Source organism: Neovison vison, chromosome 12 (genome assembly GCF_020171115.1).
Source record: "Neovison vison isolate M4711 chromosome 12, ASM_NN_V1, whole genome shotgun sequence".
Classification (NCBI taxonomy): Eukaryota; Metazoa; Chordata; class Mammalia; order Carnivora; family Mustelidae; genus Neogale; species Neogale vison.
Window position 1 is genome coordinate 99233960 of NC_058102.1, and position 18976 is coordinate 99252935.

General features: G+C 42.5%; 1 protein-coding gene across 1 annotated transcript in view; it reads right to left on the reverse strand.

Moving 5' to 3' along the window:
- The window catches only part of NCKAP1L (NCK associated protein 1 like), a 39181-nt gene extending 23708 nt beyond the window's left edge, over window positions 1–15473 (reverse strand). Inside the window, exons 1-15 of the mRNA XM_044227564.1 lie at window positions 15310–15473; window positions 14164–14274; window positions 13139–13231; window positions 8960–9016; window positions 8354–8496; window positions 7082–7172; window positions 6854–6991; window positions 6007–6055; window positions 5752–5908; window positions 2266–2322; window positions 1901–1997; window positions 1224–1333; window positions 931–1063; window positions 464–545; window positions 224–282 (exon numbers count right to left, since the gene is read on the reverse strand). Of these exons, the coding sequence (XP_044083499.1) occupies window positions 224–282; window positions 464–545; window positions 931–1063; window positions 1224–1333; window positions 1901–1997; window positions 2266–2322; window positions 5752–5908; window positions 6007–6055; window positions 6854–6991; window positions 7082–7172; window positions 8354–8496; window positions 8960–9016; window positions 13139–13231; window positions 14164–14274; window positions 15310–15411 (1479 nt within the window). The 5' untranslated portion in view covers window positions 15412–15473. The remainder of the gene's footprint in view (window positions 1–223; window positions 283–463; window positions 546–930; window positions 1064–1223; window positions 1334–1900; window positions 1998–2265; window positions 2323–5751; window positions 5909–6006; window positions 6056–6853; window positions 6992–7081; window positions 7173–8353; window positions 8497–8959; window positions 9017–13138; window positions 13232–14163; window positions 14275–15309) is intronic.
- Window positions 15474–18976: the final 3503 nt, after the last annotated feature.

Below are 18976 nucleotides of genomic sequence, written 5' to 3' on the forward strand. Positions count from 1 at the left end.
AGAGGGAAAAGCAGGCTCCCCACTGAGCCAAGAGCCTGACGTAGGGCTTGATCCTGACCCGAGCCAAACGCAGATGCTTAACCAACTGAGCCAAGGTGCCCTTCAACCAGCAGTTTTCAATGTTGAAACACTCTATACAGTAGAGATTAGGAAATAAAATAGAAGGGATTGTTGGAGAGGGAGAACTCTCAGAATGGAGAACCATTAACAGGAATAGACCTACCTGTAGACGGAACCAGTCCAGCCTCAAACCAGAGAATTCAAATTTCTCTCCACTCTCAACTGCAAGAAAAACAGAAGTTCAAAAGAAAATAAGAAAACAGCACTCTATATCCAACTCCACAGAATGGTAGGTCCTTTTCAAAGTCATATTGTCCCATTCCCTGGCTTGGGATCAATATTTCTAGAACAATAGATGTTTGCTCTTATATAGACCTCTCCTCCTCCACGACCCTCCAGTTACCTTGTTTGAGATTCAGGGAGGAGAGAGTACTGACGAATGAAGACATTATAATGGACTCCTCCTCAGGACACACAGACAGGTTCTAAAAGAGAAGTTGCAGTTGCCATCAAGCAGGTAGAGTTTCCACCAGGATAGAATCAAGGACCAGAATTCTCACTCCGTGCATGAAGATACAAGAGCTGCTAAGCACCACAGAGAAAGAGCTAAGCAAGAGGCTTCCCTGTCTTGCTAAACCCAATTTCTCTTTATTTTTCTCTCCTATTTCTATGTAGCTTCATGTAGGAGGGGGGAAAAAAAGACTGCGGAGATTACTCGTGTTTTTTTTTTCTCTTTTACCAAATGTAGAGAAGAAAATCGGGCTTTTTGACACACAATCTACAGAGCATGAGACTCAGCCAGGGTGGCCCCCAAGGGGAAATGACTGGGCATCGCCCTGACCTTTCCAAAGTAGAGGCAACTGAACTTACTTGAATGATGTCGCTCAGCACAAGAGCATCAAATCTAGCCAGGTACTGAAGGTGGTATTGCTGTATCACTTTGATGTGTCTTCGGACCAGAGCCCTGATCTCCTCCAACAGGAAAAGCAGTTCTGCAATGCTCCTATGAAGTCAAGGGTGAGAACAGGGAGATTAAGAGACTAGAAATATCAACTGAGACAAAGGCAATGCAGACACTGAGACCTCCCAGGTCATTTGATGTCTCCCTGTCCCTTTCCCTGGGCCCTCTAAGGTCAAGATTCTTAACCATGTTGAGTACTAACGAGTCAGCATAGTCCTCAGGGGTCTTTGTCTTGGTGACGTTTTCTGTGTGGCGAACCAGCCAGGTTACCTCATCACGGATGAAGGACAGGGCCATGAAAACATAAAGGGCCTAAGAAGAGGACAGGGATTATGAGAATTTTCAACCTGGAAAACAGATTTCAAAGCACAAAGAACTATCATGACAAAACATGGATGGATACCATTGTATAGCCAACCCCAGCAATAGTGTCCAATAATGAACACAGAGACCCGCAAAAAACCCATAGGAAACAGAATCAGATATGGTCATATGTTGACATTAGCGCACAGCCGATTCTTTTTCATCCTATTAAATCTTAGAAATATTTACTAGGCATTTATGTGATTTGAAAAAAAAAAAAAAAGCAGCAAGCTGTGTCTTCAATTAGTTCATGTTCAAATAGAGGATAAGACAAGTACACAAATAGCTATGATATACTACCCCCTGATGGTGCCCCAAAAAGAGATTCAAGAACTTTCAGGGGACTCCCAGAAGATTCAAAGGAATCAGCATATACATATACAAACAGATCACGAAAGCCTCAGAAATACAAAAACTCCTGAATGCCAAGTCATTCCACACCACCCCCCAGCCCCCACACACAGAGAGACTTTTATCATTGGCCGTTATCCCCCAGTCAACATTTCTCTTTCTTGCCTTGGGACCCAGCAGTCCTGGCTCATCGGTTAACACACTCTCCAGCTCCTTCACGGCCATCCGCAGAAACTGGCGTCGTTGACAGTGGAACTGGCCACTAAGAAAAGAAAGTGGAAGCTAGAGACTAATGCCTCTCCCATCCTTAAAAATCCTCCTAAGGCATTTAGGAAGGGGGGTCAGGTAGGAAGAACGTTCAGTGCCACAGTTAGACTTCGTAAGAAAACACAAGAATCTGTAGGGCAGCAGCAAGTTCTTGGGTTGAAGCAATAAAGCTGTACAGAACCTGGGGGTGGCTTAAGTGAGAACAAAAGTCCAGAGAGATTCCTATTCCATCCCCTCTTGGAGGGCCCATTCCCCACCTTTACCTGTTTGCAATTACATGTTCCTTGCTTTCCTTGATGTCTGCCACTCTCTTGCCATACCTGAGGATTGACACAAACACAGCAGCGTGGGCCACACCACTGATTAGAGGCCTTGGCCCACCTTCCCAGTCCCGAGAGATTCCAAATCACAGCCTATGTAGGGCAAGCAAGGGCAGCCCTCACTGACAGGATCTGTGCAAACCCAGCTGTGCCCCCCACCCCACCCCCGCCCCTTGATAAGAGACTCACAGAGCTTAGAGATTATCCTGTTCTCTTCACTGTTTTGCAGATGAAGAAAATAACCTCTAGGAAAGAGAAATGACTTGCCAGGAGTTACACAGGGTTTTAGTGGCAAAGCTGGGACTGGACTTCTCGTCCCGTGCTCCTGCCTTATTGTCAGGCCAAAGTCCTCTTCCAGGTTTGAGGGAAATAAAAGAGGCCGAGCATAAATATGACATAGGCCCTGCTCTTAAGTAAGAGCTGTTACTCCAGCTCTCCGCTGGGTCCCACCCATCTCCTCTTAGAATTTTCCTTTATCAGTGATCTCTTTGTCACTTTAATCTCTCGGTCTTGGCTGGTTGATCCTCTTCTTCCAACACAGGAGTTCAAAGCCTCCCTCATCCTGAAAGACCCTCACTTGACCCCAACCATCTCCTGAACTTTCCCATTCTCCCACACTACCAAACTCCTCCAAAGAGATCCCTAAATGCTTTTTACTTTGTCACCCTTCACTGACCCCTGAATCCCACAAGGCCTTTGACACTAAAAAACTGCTCTCTTTAAAGTCCATGTGAACAGCTGAATCACTAAATGGCCTTTTCGTTGTTTGCTGTTTGTCTGTTATGTTTGACTCTCCTGACCATGTCTCTTTTTCTCCTAGTGATCCATGCTCAAAACTCCCACTTTACCTTAGGCTCTGTGTTTTCCCTAAGTTCCTTCTATCTGTCTCCTCTCGTGGGCATCACTGTTGCCACTGCATTAGTCAAACTTCATAACCTGTCTTTTCCCTTCTCCAAACGGCTCCCTATTGACCTTGGCACAGAATCAAAGAAATGTAGGGTTGGAAAGTATCTTAATTAAATCAGGATTCAACTCCGTGGCATTCCTGGGGAATAGTTATTTCAACCTCTACATGGTATGATGGAAGGCAACAGGATTAAGAGTAAAAAAATCTGGAGTTATTTCCTAATTCCATATTAACTGAGTGACATTGAGATTGAGCTCCATTGTCTCATCTACTAAATAAAATTTAATACTTATACCTGAATATAAGTAACATGAACATCAAATTAGATCGTTTATGCCAAACAACTCCCTATGCTATGAATCTTAACATTTTAGTTGTCGTTCTTCAAACATGTCTTCCATTCCTTAAAAGCAATAATCATTAGAAAGTTTTATAGGTATGGGGGCACCTGGGTGGCTCAGTGGGTTAAGCCTCTGCCTTCGGCTCAGGTCATGATCTCAGGGTCCTGGGATCGAGCCCCTCATCGGGCTCTCTGCTCAGTGGGGAGCCTGCTTCCCCCTCTCTGCCTGCCTCTCTGCCTACTTGTCATCTGCCTCTCTCTCTCTCTGTCAAATAAATAAATAAAATCTTGAAAAAAAAAAAAGTTTTATAGGTATGTAGATATGGATGCAGATACAGACCCAAATCCACTCCTGTAACTTCTAATTATTAATCCTAGATTTACTCTCTCTTAACGCCTACAAGGGTTTATTTAATGATTATACCAGCTGTTGAGTGTATGAGGAATAAGTATTCTCACAGACTGTAGATAATACATCTGTTTGGAAGGCAATTTGGTAGGAGCTATTAGAATTTGAAATATAACTGGGTGGCTCAGTAGGTTAAGTGTCTGACTTCAGCTCAGGTCATGATGTTGAGGTTCTGGATTGAGCCCCACACCAGACTCCCTGCTCAGCGGGGAGTCTGCTTGTCCCTCTGCCCCTCCTCCTGCTTACACGAGCTCTCTCTCTTTCAAATAAATGGCATCTTTTTTAAAAAATAAAATAAAATAAAATTTGAAATATGCATACCCTTTACCCTAGCAATTCCACTTCTGAGAATCTACCTAATAGAAATGTTCACAAAGGGTGCCTGGGTGGCTCAGTGGGTTAAGCCGCTGCCTTCGGCTCAGGTCATGATCTCAGGGTCCTGGGATCGAGTCCCGCATCGGGCTCTCTGCTCAGCGGGGAGCCTGCTTCCCTCTCTCTCTCTCTCTCTCTGACTGCCTCTCTCTCCGTCTACTTGTGATCTCTCTCTGTCAAATAAATAAATAAAATCTTTAAAAAAAAAAAGAAAAAGAAAAGTGGAAACAGTTCAAATGTGCATCATAGGGGATTAGGTAAATAAATTATGCTTCAACCTCATAACAGAATACTATGCAACTGTTGAAAAAGATAACTGTCGGGACGCCTGGGTGGCTCAGTTGGTTAAGCAGCTGCCTTCGGCTCAGGTCATGATCCCAGCGTCCTGGGATCGAGTCCCACATCGGGCTCCTTGCTCGGCGGGGAGCCTGCTTCTCTCTCTGCCTCTGCCTGCCTCTCTGGCTACTTGTGCTCACTCTTGCTCCTCTCTCTCTCTCTGGCAAATAAATAAATAAAATCTTAAAAAAAAAAAAAAAGAAAAAGATAATTGTCTACAGCCTGATATGCACAGATATCCAAAATAGAGTAAGTGAAAAAAATCAAACTGCAGAATGTAACACAGAGTGTGGATCCTCTGCTCTTTAAATATTGCTTCTATAAGGTTGAAAACACATGCACAGCTTTACATGTTTATATATACACAGAAGCATCTGGAGGACATATGCCAAACTATTCTGGGAGATGAGACTATAGACAACTTTCACTTTGTATTTTGTACACGTTTGAATTTTAGTTTACAACTGTAAAAAAACAATAAAGGTATTTGACCCCTTCCTCAATCCAACACCTCTTTCTCTTTATAGTTCCCTATTCTTCCTTACACAAACTTCTTCAAAGAGTTATTTGCTGGGTGCCTGGGTGGCTCAGTGGGTTAAGCGGCTGCCTTCAGCTTGGGTCATGATCTCAGGATACTGGAATCGAGTCCCGCATCGGGCTCCCTGCTCAGCGGGGAGCTTGCTTCCCTTCCTCCCTCTCTGCCTGCCTCTCTGTCTACTTGTGATCTCTCTCTGTCAAATAAATAAATAAAATCTTAAAAATAAATAAATAAATAAGAGTTATTTGCTTAATTTGTTATCTCCCATTTGCTTCTAAACCCATCACAACCCAGCTTTCAGTACTCAACTTGAAGTCCGTAGGAGGGACACTAAGACCATCTTTATAGCCAGATCCAATGAACATTTTTCAGCCCTCTTTTTCTTTTTTTCTGACCTGTCAATGTTATGTAACGTAAATAACTGATCCTTCCTCCTAAGAATGCTCTCTTCCCTTAATTTCTGTCTTCCTTCTTCTCAAGACCCCTAAAAAATCTTAAAATAAGATTAGTTGGCTCCCACATCTCACCCTTTCCAGCTGCTAAACAAGTCCTCGGTGACCTTGTGCACCTGGAGCACATCCTCCCGGATGAGGGTGATGTACAGGGAGCCCTGTAGGCACAGCTTCCACAGCTTCTGGCACTGGCTGTTGGAGTTGAGGCAGCCACTACAAAGAAGAAACCCAACTGCAGGTGGGTAGAACAGTGCAGAGGAAGACTTTTAGAATTTTCTATCCATGTAATGTGCTGCTACATTGATTCCCAACTCATCCCATAAAACTTACTGATAATCCAGCGCTCCATTATTTCCACAGACAGGTACTCACAGGCCATCTATGAGAAGAGAGGCAGAGATAGTCAAGCCATTATTGAACTCGGTCTTCCCCTAAAGACTGAGGCTATCAAGATAAGGGCGTCAAACTAAATTTAAGTACCAAAACCAACTTTTATTTTACCAGACTGGATCAGGGTCCTTTGATAAGCCAATAGCTGGGGAACCTCCCAATAATGGAAGTGAGGCAACCAGAAGCAAAAACAAATACAGTTGAGAAAAAGAAGAGGAGGTTGGGCTGGAAGTCAGGACAAATAAAAGATTTAACATAACTTCTCTTCAACAGTTCATAAAAGCAATACTCAAAACATTCACATGATTTCTCCCTCTTATGGATTCTTTTACCACTTCAAGTAGAAATCACTCATTCGACATTTCTCATTCATCTTGTACCATCCCTTGTCTTTTTATGACTGTATGGCATATGTTCCCCTACAAGACACTAAGTTCTTTAAGCACGGCTGTTGGGCCCATAGTAATTGAACAAAACTATGTGTTAATTGATGCCTATGTTCAAGTTCCTGCTAGGCTGAATAGTGTCTAATGACTCACTTTCATCTACCCATTCACTCTATGATTAGGTATTAAATTCTTTCTATGGGCAAGCACACACTAATCCCTGTCCAAACAAAAGCTCCAACCCAACCATGATTTTTAGCTACAAGAGGTGATCAACTTAGATACTCATCCTAGAAGAGGTTTAAAGCACTCTTAGAGGTGATATTTCCTAAAAGAAGCACCCTCTACAGAGATGGCCTTGGCAAAAAGAATGCCATCCCTGACAAGAGAAGGGAACCTACTGTGTCTGAATTAGCAGGGTTGATCATGGCCGGGGGGGTGCTGATAAGACTCAGAAGCTGGGCACTGCGCCATTGCTCAGCCCCCTGGTTCCTCCGGACAAAAAGGAAATGCAAAGAGAGGAGGGCTTCACTCACAGCCTGTGGGGAGAAACAAATGAATCTTTAGTGTCAGTGATGAGGATGATATACTTCCACCGGAGGAATTCCCCACTCTCTTAGGGAACTTGCCTTTGTGTGAGGCCCAAACTCCTCCGTCAGCTTCTTCAGAGGTTGGTCATACTCTAAGACCATCTGCCCCAGACGGGCAAAACTGGGGTCACTGGAAGAAAGCATAGGAAAGAAGAGTTACATGTCTCCTTTAACCATGATATAAACTCTCGTGTTTTTGCATGTAGGATAAAGCTGCATACCTGGGCTAACATTCCCCTCTACCTCCAAAGATATATATACTGAATTGTGAATTACATACATAGATAACCCATTCCAGATCCAGGTGCATAAAGCTATTCGAGAGAACTATATAATTTGGGACAGGTCCTTGAAAGTTTCTTTCTTGTAAGCACCCAAAATGGTGTTGAACATAGGATAGATACTCTATAAATTCATGTTGATTAGTTGTAATTCAAGTGATATGCCTAGACCCAAATTTGTATACAACCCCAAAAGATATATATTCATTCAAACTAATGGGTAAGGCATGTGCCTAGGTATTCATGTAGACACATAGGAATACACATCATACATAGAACAATGTGTCACAGCCTCCTCTGATCCCTCTAGTTTTCATTTTTTCAGCCCTTAAGTACTTTTATTTGCACTAATGGAGGGGCACAGAATTTCAGATAATCCAAAATCCATTTATACTTGGCTTCAAATGTATTATCATATATTACTTACCTCTAATGGCCTTACCTTGCTGATATTATTCCTACCAATACTAAAAACAAAAAACAACTTTCATTTCCTTTTGCAATAACCTGAAAAGCATGGTGGAAGCCAGACCAGGATTAAAAACTGATCAGAGATAATGCAAATTGGATAATCCACTAACAGATATTCAAGAGTTAACTATATGTAAACGGGCAGTACACTTGTTGAAGTATGCCATTAAAAGTATTTTTTAAGGGGTGCCTGGGTGGCTCAGTGGGTTAAGCCGCTGCCTTCAGCTCAGGTCATGATCTCAGAGTCCTGGGATCGAGTCCCGCATTGGGTTCTCTGCTCAGCAGGGGGCCTACTTCCCTTCCTCTCTCTCTGTCTGCCTCTCTGCCTACTTGTGATCTTTCTCTGTCAAATAAATAAATAAAATTTTTTTTAAAAAAGTATTTTTTAAGTGTGGGGTGGTTTTCTTTTGTTTTTTTTGGTTTTTATTTTTTTTGGCCTGGGTCATCACATAGATTACAGGTTCTCAAATGAGAAAACATGGCTTCTATTTCCTTTACATCCTTGTACCTCATACCACCATGTACGAGATTCTTCATCTCCTGTACCCCCTTCACTCACCTGTGCCCATGCAGCATCTCGTGGGCACAGTTGTACATGCCAATGAGGACTCGGCGGTCTTCAATCCGTGACAGAAGTAAAATAACTGAGGTGTAAGTCACAATCAAGTCCAGGTAACTCCGAGTGAAGTCAAAGTTGAGATTCTACAAGGAAAATACATAGGAACCCAAGAACAGCAATGCCAATTAATCCCTAATTCGCCAACCATTCCAGATAGTGCCAAAGAGACTCTGAGAGGGTCTCTTTAGAAGGAGGACTGGCAGGATGAGAAGGAGAAAATCAGAACAATAGTCAAGGGTTAAAAGTGAGCTCAAGATACAAAAAGGCCAGGAGATATGGTAGCATTTGGAGGTTAGAAGAAGGGCAATAAGAATATTTTTGTCATTTTTATATTAAATCATATGGCTGATTTACTTAATATACACAAATATACTTTAGCTTTAACACTTGATATAAAAGAATTACAATCCTAGTATGAATAATACAGTATATTATATTATAATCCTGAAGGAATAGCCATTCCTCCAGTCCCTTCCCAACCCACACTGTCCCAACCAAGACCTTTTCTATGGCTCTGAGAATAGGAGAGAATTAAAAGAATCTTACAATATCAAAATGGCACTGGCAGGCATCAATGGTGTTAAGAAGTTCATATACATGATCCTGGGGGTAGAATTGGAGAAGAGAATGAATAAAGAATAAAGAGAAGATGACTTATAATACTAGAATTTTAAGGGAAAGTTTCTTCCCTTATATAGGTCCTAAACAGCCACCAAATAACATAAGGAAGCATTGCTGAATAGAAGGAGCTCCTTCTCAGAAAGCCAGCAGTGGACCCCTATCAAACTTACCCTACCAAATGCTCACGTTTCCACAGGCACACTTCATCACTAGATTATGGGCACTCTGACTTTATCATCCCAATGTCCCCTTCCTCCACAAAAGAGAATTACAAAATGAAGATCATCTGATAGGCTCTTTTATTTAAATTCAGTTAATTAACATACAGTGTATTCTTAGTCTCAGAGGTAGAGATCAGTGATTCATCAGTTGTACATAACACCCAGTGCTCATTACATCACAAGCCCGCCTTAAAGTTCATCACCTGGTTCCCCATCCTCCCACCCTTCTCCACCTCCAGCAACCCTCAGTTTGTTTCCTATGGTTAAGAGTCACATATGGTTTGTCTCCCTCCCTGATTTCATCTTGCTTTATTTTTCCATCCCTTCCTCTATGCTCCTCTGTTTTGTTTCTTAAATTCCACATATGAGTGAAATCTTTGATAACTGTCTTTCTCTGATGGACGTATTTCACTTAACATAATACCCTCTAGTTCCATCCACATTGTTGCAAGTGGCAAGATTTCATTTTTTTGGTGGCTGCAAAATACTCCACCATTCATTCATATATATATATATATATATGTATATATATATCACACCTTCTCTATCCATTCACCTGTCAATGGACATCTGGGTTCTTTCCATAGTTTGGCTATTGTGGACATTGTTGCTATAAACATTGGGGTGCAGGTGTCCCTTCAGATCACTACATTTATATCTTTGGGGTAAATACCTAGTAGTGCAATTGCTGGGTCATAGGGTAGCTCTATTTTTTACTTTTTGAGGAACCTCCACACTACTTTCCAGAGTGGCTGCACCAGCTTCATTCCCACCAGCCGGGTAAGAGGGTTCCCGTTTCTCCCCATTCTCTGATAGGCTCTTTCTAAGATACCAGAAATCAGACCCAGTTTTTTTCTTGGATTCCATCTCATGTTCTCATTAATCATTAACAAATGGAACTACTACCCAATTCTCTACATGTTTCTATTTGCAGACCACCTACTATGTGCTAAGTACTTAATAGGTAATATATTCTTGCGCATGATCACAAACTAATGAGGGATAGTATCAGAATTAGAACATGGAGCCCATGATCTCCCCTCTATACTACATGACTTCTGAACCTGTCTAGCTCTATGTGGCCTCAATTACTAGGAGGGCCTTTCTGCAACTTCTTGCACCTCAATTCCCACAAGTTAATGTTAATGGAATTAACATTTGTTGGCCTCTAACCTTATTATATGCTTAATACTGAGGTGGATGTTTTCCATGCATTATCTCATTTAATTCTCACAAATACCTCACATAGTAAATTTTAATCCAATTTACAAAGAAACTGAGATTCAAAGAGTTTCTTGTCTAAGATCATGTATCTGGTGTTTTGTTTTGTTTTGTTTTGTTTTGTTTTTTTAAGATTTTACTTATTTATTTGACAGAGAAAAAGAGAGAACAAGCAGCGGGAACAGCACACAGAGGGAGAGGGAAAAGCAAGCTACCTCAGCAGGGAGCCCAACACAGAGCTTGATCCCAGGACCCCGGGATCATGACTTGAGCTGAAGGCAAAGGCTTAACCTACTGAGCCACCCAGGCACCCCCTAGTAAGTATTAAAGCTAAAATTCAAAACCGGGTCTGTCTGATAATTCAGAGCCTATCTACTTGACAATGCACAACATCTCAGTGTCTCTATTATCCCTCTTGCCCTAAATGAGCCATACTATACACCTTGGGCTCAGAACTTTACCAATGCAACAGTGTCCTGAAATCCCCTCTGGACTCCAGATTTTCCTAATGAGAGACTTCTTCATATGAATCCAGCCTTCTTTCAACCACCCCACCAATGCCTACCTTCTTCCTAACCACTACTCTCAATTCCAAGATTAATAACCTCTGACCTGGGGTACATGGGTGGCTCAGTGGGTTAAGCCTCTGCCTTTGGTTCAGGTCATGGTCTCAGGGTCTGGAATCGACCCCCACATCAGGCTCTCTGCTCAGCGGGGAGTCGGCTTCCCCCTCTCTCTCTGCCTACTTGTGATCTCTCTCTCTCTCTACCTACTTGTGATCTCTCTCTCTCTCTCTCTGTGTCAATAAATAAATAAATAAATAACTTCTGACCTGAACTTCCTTCAGGTTTTACAGTTTTCTGTGGCCCCACTTCTCTTTTCATTATGTGTTGAGTGGCTTGGATTAGCCCCCGCAGGTAGATACAGGGCATCCAAAGCAGGGTTCCATACTCTTGCATCATTGAAGAAATACTATGATACCATCACAAACTTGGATTGCTCAAATGGCTAAAATTTGTGTCATTTCTTTTTTTTTTTTTAAGATTTTTTTCATTTATTTGACAGAGAGAAATTACAAGTAGATGGAGAGGCAGGCAGAGAGAGAGAGGGAAGCAGGCTCCCTGCTGAGCAGAGAGCCCGATGCGGGACTCGATCCCAGGACCCTGAGATCATGACCTGAGCCGAAGGCAGTGGCTTAACCCTCTGAGCCACCCAGGCTCCCCTGTGTCATTTCTTTTTTTTTTTTTTTTTTTTTTAAGATTTTATTTTATTTATTTGAGAGAGAGAGACAGTGAGAGAGAGCATGAGCGAGGAGAAGGTCAGAGGGAGAAGCAGACTCCCCATGGAGCTGGGAGCCTGATGTGGGACTCGATCCTGGGACTCCAGGATCACGCCCTGAGCCGGAGGCAGTCGTTTAACCAACTGCGCCACCCAGGCGTCCCTCCCCTGTGTCATTTCTTAAATGCAGAAATAATACATGCTCACAGAAAAATTAGAAAATACAAACGGGCATAATTTTAATTAATGTTTAAAACCATTCAAAATTCCATCAATTAGAAGTTCAAATCTCTTTATATGCATGTTTATCCAGGTAAATATACATATTAGGGACATCTTATGTCTTACTGTATTACAATTTGCTTTTACATTAAAGAACATATGAAGAGGGATGCCTGGGTGGCTCAGCTGGTTAAGCAGCTGCCTTCGGCTCAGGTCATGATCCCAGCATCCTGGGATCGAGTCCCACATCAGGCTCCTTGCTCAGCGGGGAGCCTGCTTCTCCCTCTGCCTCTGCCTGCCATTCTGTCTGCCTGTGCTTGCTCTCTCTCCCTCTCTCTCTCTGATAAATAAATTAAATCTTAAAAAAAAAAAAAGAACATATGAAGAATAAAAAAAGAATATACAAAGAACATTTTTCTATGCCAATTGACATAAATATACATTATCATCTTTCACAGCTGTATATTCATTTGTAGGCATATACTCTATATATTGGATACATCAATTATTAACTTGTCATTTTTTTTAAGATTTATTTGTTAGTGAGAGAGGGATAATGTGTACGTGCGTATGCATGCATGCACATGTACAAGTGCAGGAAGGGGCAGAGGGAGAGAATTCCCAAGCTGACTCCCTACTGAACCAAAGCCATACTCAATCCCAGGGCCCATGAGATCAAGACCTGAGCCAACATCAAGAGTCAGAAGCCCAACCGATGATGCTACCCAGGTACCCCTCAACTTGTCCCTATTGTAATGTAGCAGAATACATTCTTTTTTTAAAGAGTATATTCTTTTACATATCTTTGCACTTCTGATTGTTTCTCTAAGAATACTTTCTAGAAAAAAAAGAATTTCTAGAAGTAAAATTGGTACATCAAAAGTATGTTTTGGGGCACCTAGGTGGCTCAGTGGGTTAAGCCTCTGCCTTTGGTTCAGGTCATGATCTCAGGGTCCTGGGATCGAGCCCCGCATCAGGCTCTCTGCTCAGCAGGGAGCCTGCTTCCTCCTTTCTCTCTCTGCCTGCCTCTCTGCGTAGTTGTCATCTCTGTCTGTCAAATAAATAAATAAAATCTTTAAAAAAAAAAATGAACAGCTACTAAAGAAGGAGTAACCTCTGAAGGATAATGCCTACACTGGGGACCTGGAGTGGTAGAGCTCACCCGAAATTCCATGACATCCACAAATGACTGGTAGTAGTTGGTAAGGAATCTAATTATCTCAGCTTTTTCCCGATGTACTGGTCCTAAATGTTGCTGAGAGAAACACAAAACAAAAATTTTAAAACACAAAATAAGAAGACAATTGATCAAAGTAACCCAAGAAGAATAGGAGTTATACCTAAAACACTTTTTTAAAAAGATTTTATTTATTTGTTCGACAGAAAGAGAAAGCGCACAAGCAGGGGAAATGGCAGAAGGAGAGGGAGAAGCAGACACCCTGCTGAGGAGGGAGCCTGATTCAGGGCTCAATCCCAGGATCCAGAATCGAGACCTGAGTGAAAGGCAGACGCTCAATCGACTGAGCCACCAAGGCATCCCTACAGAAAGCGTCTTGAAGAGGCTTGAAATACACTGACAGACAAAGACAGAAAATATACGATGCTCTGAAGGTTTTGAACAGGGGAGATTCTCTAGAAAGAATGATGCATGTGATCCTGACTAGATACAGAGTGCTAAAAGAGAGGAAATTTCAAGGTCCCTTTCAGTCAAAAAGGCTTACTATTTATGCTAAAGTCAAAAGAGGCAGAGTGAGAAAATGCTACAAGTACAATGATAAGAAATCTAGAGCTTTTAGTAAGGGGGAAGTAAGGGATATTTCAAGAGAGGCATAACTCAAAGATAATTAGCAAAGAAACACTGAGTTGGAAAGAGAAACAGCAGAAAATATATGCACCCTGCTGGGTTGATCAAACTGTCTTCTTCTATAAGAACAAAGTGTTCTCATGAAGCTTGCAATGGAGAAAGGGGAAATGCTTTGCTCTAGCTTACCCTGCAAGAATCCCAACTTATCTCAGAATTCTCAAGACTACAAGAACCTGAAGCTCTGTGACTGAGCCAAAGAAAACTGAAAGAAGGCTACTCCATCCCTTGCCAACTTCTAAGAAAGGCAGTCAAAAGAGGCAAGTTTAAGCCACCCAAGTGTAGAGTTATTTCAGAGAAAGTGACAGGGGGAACCAGGTTCTCACCGTGCTGTTTCGGACATCTATGTTGGGAAATTTCTTGTTGATGTACTTGAGAGAAGATTCCATGGACTTTTCCAGTAAGAAAGGTGGCTTGGATTTGGGGTCTGAACAAGTCTGTACCAATAAAACACACCATATTTTTACTCTTTCTCCCTCCCCTCCAAACATACTTCTTCCTGATGCATTCATTTTCACACAGTCTTTCTTATGGAAAGAGAATCTGGGAATCCATTACAAAAGCATAACAGTAGAGGAGAAACAAGTGTCAGGGCATGAAGCCAACTATCAGTAGAGCTAAACAACCTGGGTATCTTGTCTTACCAAGAGGAGTTCAGTGTTTGCTCAGCCCCAGTGCTAAGAGGAAACTCTCTCCCCGCCCCCCAGCTAAAGCCGGAAGGAGTGAGAAAAGCAGCTGCTTGGGAGTTAGACTTCACGGGTGAATGTGTCACAATGTCCATATGTAAGTGTCTCATCCCAAATGGCATTTGTGGGGGACGTTGTGTCACAGAAACCAAGTTCCTGGTGATTTTTATTACAAAATGCATGAAAGTTCCCTCTCTCTATTTTCTCTTCCAGAAACTGCCTGTTCTTGCCCATCTTTATCTCTTTACTTCCCTAGGCCAGTCCCTTGCCCCCTAGCCTGATCCTGTCCCCAGCATCTCTCAATTCCAGAATTCCTATCCTAAGCACACACACACACTACAGCATGAACTCTCATACACTGTGTACCTCAGAAGGCACCAACCCATATTTTATTGAAATACTGTATCTATTTTTTCCTTGTAGGAAAGTCCATGGAAAAGTTTTTGCCATAGAACAACTTTGGATATCTTCAGAGTATGGGGGATCAGCAATAAACAATGAGACCCAGACTTCTAGACCCCAAACATTTATTAAGTGACTCAGAACAAAATTATTTCCTATCCCTGTATACCCAGCAGAAAGCAGACTCTCACTGGGGCAAGAATTATACCTAGAAAAAGCCTCCCCTTCTGCCTCATAGGCTGGCCTACATAATCCAAGTGACTGAAAGCCAGTTAAACCAGTGGGGAAAGAAGACGGTGTCTAACTCCTGGAACTGCCGGCCTCAGAGTCCCCTGCCCTACTATTGCTGGAATAAATGGCACTAGTCCAGTTGCTCATACTTACCTTCTTGATGTTATACATGCGGATGAGAACCCCCTGACCTCGATCATTCAGGATAGTGAGCTTCTCGGCTAATTTATGCTGGTAGGCAGAGGTCAAAGACATGATGGCCTCCGAGAGAGAGGAGTATCCAGACAGCAATGTCGAATCTCCCCAAACACTTTCAGCTTGGGTGGTGACACCCCCTGGGCGGAGGGACACAGCCTGGTTGGTGCGCTGGTCTTCCTGTTGCCTCTACAATTGGCTCACGGGTAAAAGCAGTCATTACGGCTCACAGACCTTCAGAATCTTCTTGTGCTTCCTCTTGCACACTCAGCAGCAGACATTTCCTCTTTTTAGCCATGCAGCACTTTTGGTAAGACTATGAAGCGGGTGGAGGCAAGGGAAAGGAACAGGCTTTGAAGGCTCTTCCACAGCCTGGTACGAACCTTTTTGGCCTTAACCCTTCACTAGTGTCCTATAAAAAGCTCAACCAGACAGAAAAAACTATCGACCACCCCACACCCATACACCTTTATACTACTTCCTCTTTTATATACCCCCATTGAAATTGCCTGTTATTCTCAGCTGAACCTTAGGCCTAACCATCTTTTAAGGCCCAGATTAAATCCTAACTCTTCCTCATTGCCCCATCTAGTGTCAATTATTATACAGAACACCATATTCTTCGCTATATTCTCAAGTATATATCTTATCTCCCCCTACTACATCATAAGCTCCTTAATGTTAGGAATTGTATCTAATACTTCTTCATATCTTTCACAATACTTTAGTACAGTGATTCTTAAAATGTAGTCATATCAGCATCACCTTGAAACTTGTTAGACATGCACATTCTCAGGACCCACCCCAGACCAACTGAATCCAAAACTCTAGGGTAGGGTCCAGCACTCTGTGTTTCAGCAAGCCTTCCAGGTAATTCCAATGCATTCTCAAGTTTGAAAACCATTGCTCTAATACAATAGTTCTTTTACTTTTTTTATTTTTTTTATTTGAGAGAGAGCATGAGCAGGGGTGGGGGGGCAGAGGGAGAGGGAGAAGCAGACTGCCCGCTGAGCAAGGAGCCTGATGCAGGGCTCAATCCCAGGACCCTGAGATCATTACTTGAGCCTGAGCCGAAGGCAGACACTTAACTAACTGAACCACCCAGGCACCCATTTGTCAGTGCTTAAGAAACTGAGATCAATCCCTATCCTCTGAGATTCAGAATTGGGAGGTTTGCAGTGGGGCCTAGAAATCTGCATTTGTAAGTACCCTGGAAAGTTTTGAGACAAATGTTCTATCAGAAACATGGTGAGAAACACTTACCTCCTGGAGCCAGTAACCACTCAGTAAATATGCTGATTTATTTGTTGAATTATTAAGACTAACTTGGGAAATAGGCCCCATGAAGAACCAAATTAACTGAGATTAACAAGGGGATTTTAATAGCAGACTTTAAATGTTAGGAGACTGAATGAATTTTAACACTAAAATATTCTTGCCATTCCAACCGGGCCTTAACTCCCTAACTCAAGAAAATAGACTCACTTTCAAGTTTCTTTCAAAGCAAAAAGCAGAAGGTCTTCATAAAAATTCTATATTGAGTTGTCATCATGTCTTCTTCCTTTCCAATACTTTTTCCGCTTTTCAATCACTCTCATTTGGCATATCCCAGGCTCTTACATTGTCCCAGTAAATCCTGGGGTGGAGGGATGGGGGAGAGCTGATAGTATTATTATATACAGAAACCTAAATAAACTTAAATACATAAGCTTAACATGTTTGTTCCCAAGAAAATATACTTTTTATTTTTTTTAAGATTTTATTTATTTATTTGACAGTCAGAGATCACAAGTAGGCAGAGAGGCAGGCAGAGAGAGAAAGATGGGGAAGCAGTCTCCCTGCTGAGCAGAGAGCCTGATGTGGGGCTGGATCCCAGGACCCTGGGATCATGACCTGAGCTGAAGGCAGAGGCTTAACCCACTGAGCCACCCAGCTGCCCCCAAAATATATTTTTTAAAGAAGCAAAAACACAGCAGTGCTTAACACATGAAATTTCAAACATCTCTAATGGAAACTTTACACTTTTGGAAAATAGAATCTGCCTTTCACTTTATTGACTGGTTAGAGTCCCTAGAAGGCTAGAGACCCGGCATAAGGTACTCCTGACCCCCGGAAGATTTGAATCACCTGCTGCTATCAAAGAAACTCAGGATCTACTAGAGTCATTTGCGGGATTTCTATTGGTCTTTCACCTTGATGGGGGAGATTAAGAGCAGGCTGTGGGGTACCAAAGCATAGGAAGCTGAGCCCTAGGACAGCAGCAGCCTTCTTACAGGTTAGTATAGTTCTACTGGATCTTTTTCACTCGTATGCCTTACCCTCTTGAAAATATGTTGAAGAGTCTCCTTACAAAGTTCATGTAGTTTTCTCCTGTTCCCTACTATATACTTCCCAACCTAGCAGGGACCAACCCAGTAGTCTACTGTGCATGTGCCATGTTCATTTCTACCTTTCACACTTATGTATGTTTTCCCTCTTGCTGACCCAAATCCTAGTCAATCTTCTGAAGCTGGCTCAAAGAGTCCTAAGTTGAGCCCTTGCTGAACTCCAACTTGGTCTCTATTGTGTATTTCACATCTAAATTAGGTCCCACCTTTATATGCCTGTTTCATATTACCCTGCCACTTCAGCTAACTCCAAGATTGCTGGAGCCTGGAAATCACTTGTACTTGGAGAAAAGCCTACATTTGGGCATCAGACAGAATTTTGGGCTTGAATATTGTTGAGTCCAGTGGCCTAAGCCTTATGACTTACAGGCCAAGACCCCAGGTCTGGAGCCAGAAAGCTTGAGTCCACATCTCAACTCTATCACTCAGCAGCTTCAGTCTCCCTGCCTGCCAAGTGGAGAGGATATTAAGAATCATTCATATCACATGTAGATATTTTGTGTATTAAAGAAGTTACTACATGTGAAGTGAGGACCTCATTCTTTACTATGTACCAGGTACTTTAAGGGCTTTACATGTATTACCTCAAATAATATTAATTATATCAACCAAACATGCACTAGCTTTGTAACTTTAGGATATCTATCACCACTGAGTTGGTTTCCTGATCTATAAAACAGTGGTCATCCCTCAAAGACCCGTAGAAGTGGTTATATGATATGGTGGTGTTTGTAAACGTTTGGCTCAAGACCTCGTACACTGGATTAAGAAGGCCAGAAAGAAAGTAAAACTTCAGGATTTTTAAGATATAGTGAGCTTATGTACTTTCTGTGAAATTCTACTTGGCACCCCATAAAGAAAAAGGCCAGGTTTTTTGGGGTTTTTTTGTTTTTTTTTAAGAATTTATTTATTTGACAGAGAGAGCTCACAAGCAAAGAAAAGCAGGCAGGTGAGGGGTGGGGGGAAGCAGGCTCCCTGCTGAGCAGAGAGCCTGACACAGGGCTCAATCGCAGGACCCTGGGATCATGACCCAAGCCGAAAGCAGAGGCTTTAACCCACTGATCCACCCAGGCGCCCCAAAAAAGGCCAGGTTTAAAGACGGGACCAATCATTCCAACTGGTACTCCTGAGAGAAACTTCACTGGAAAAGCTATGCAGCAGCTCCCCCTGGAAACTGGAAGAGCCCTCCTGCGGACAGCTTAGTTACCCCAGAGCACAGCCTGGTAACCCTGGCTACA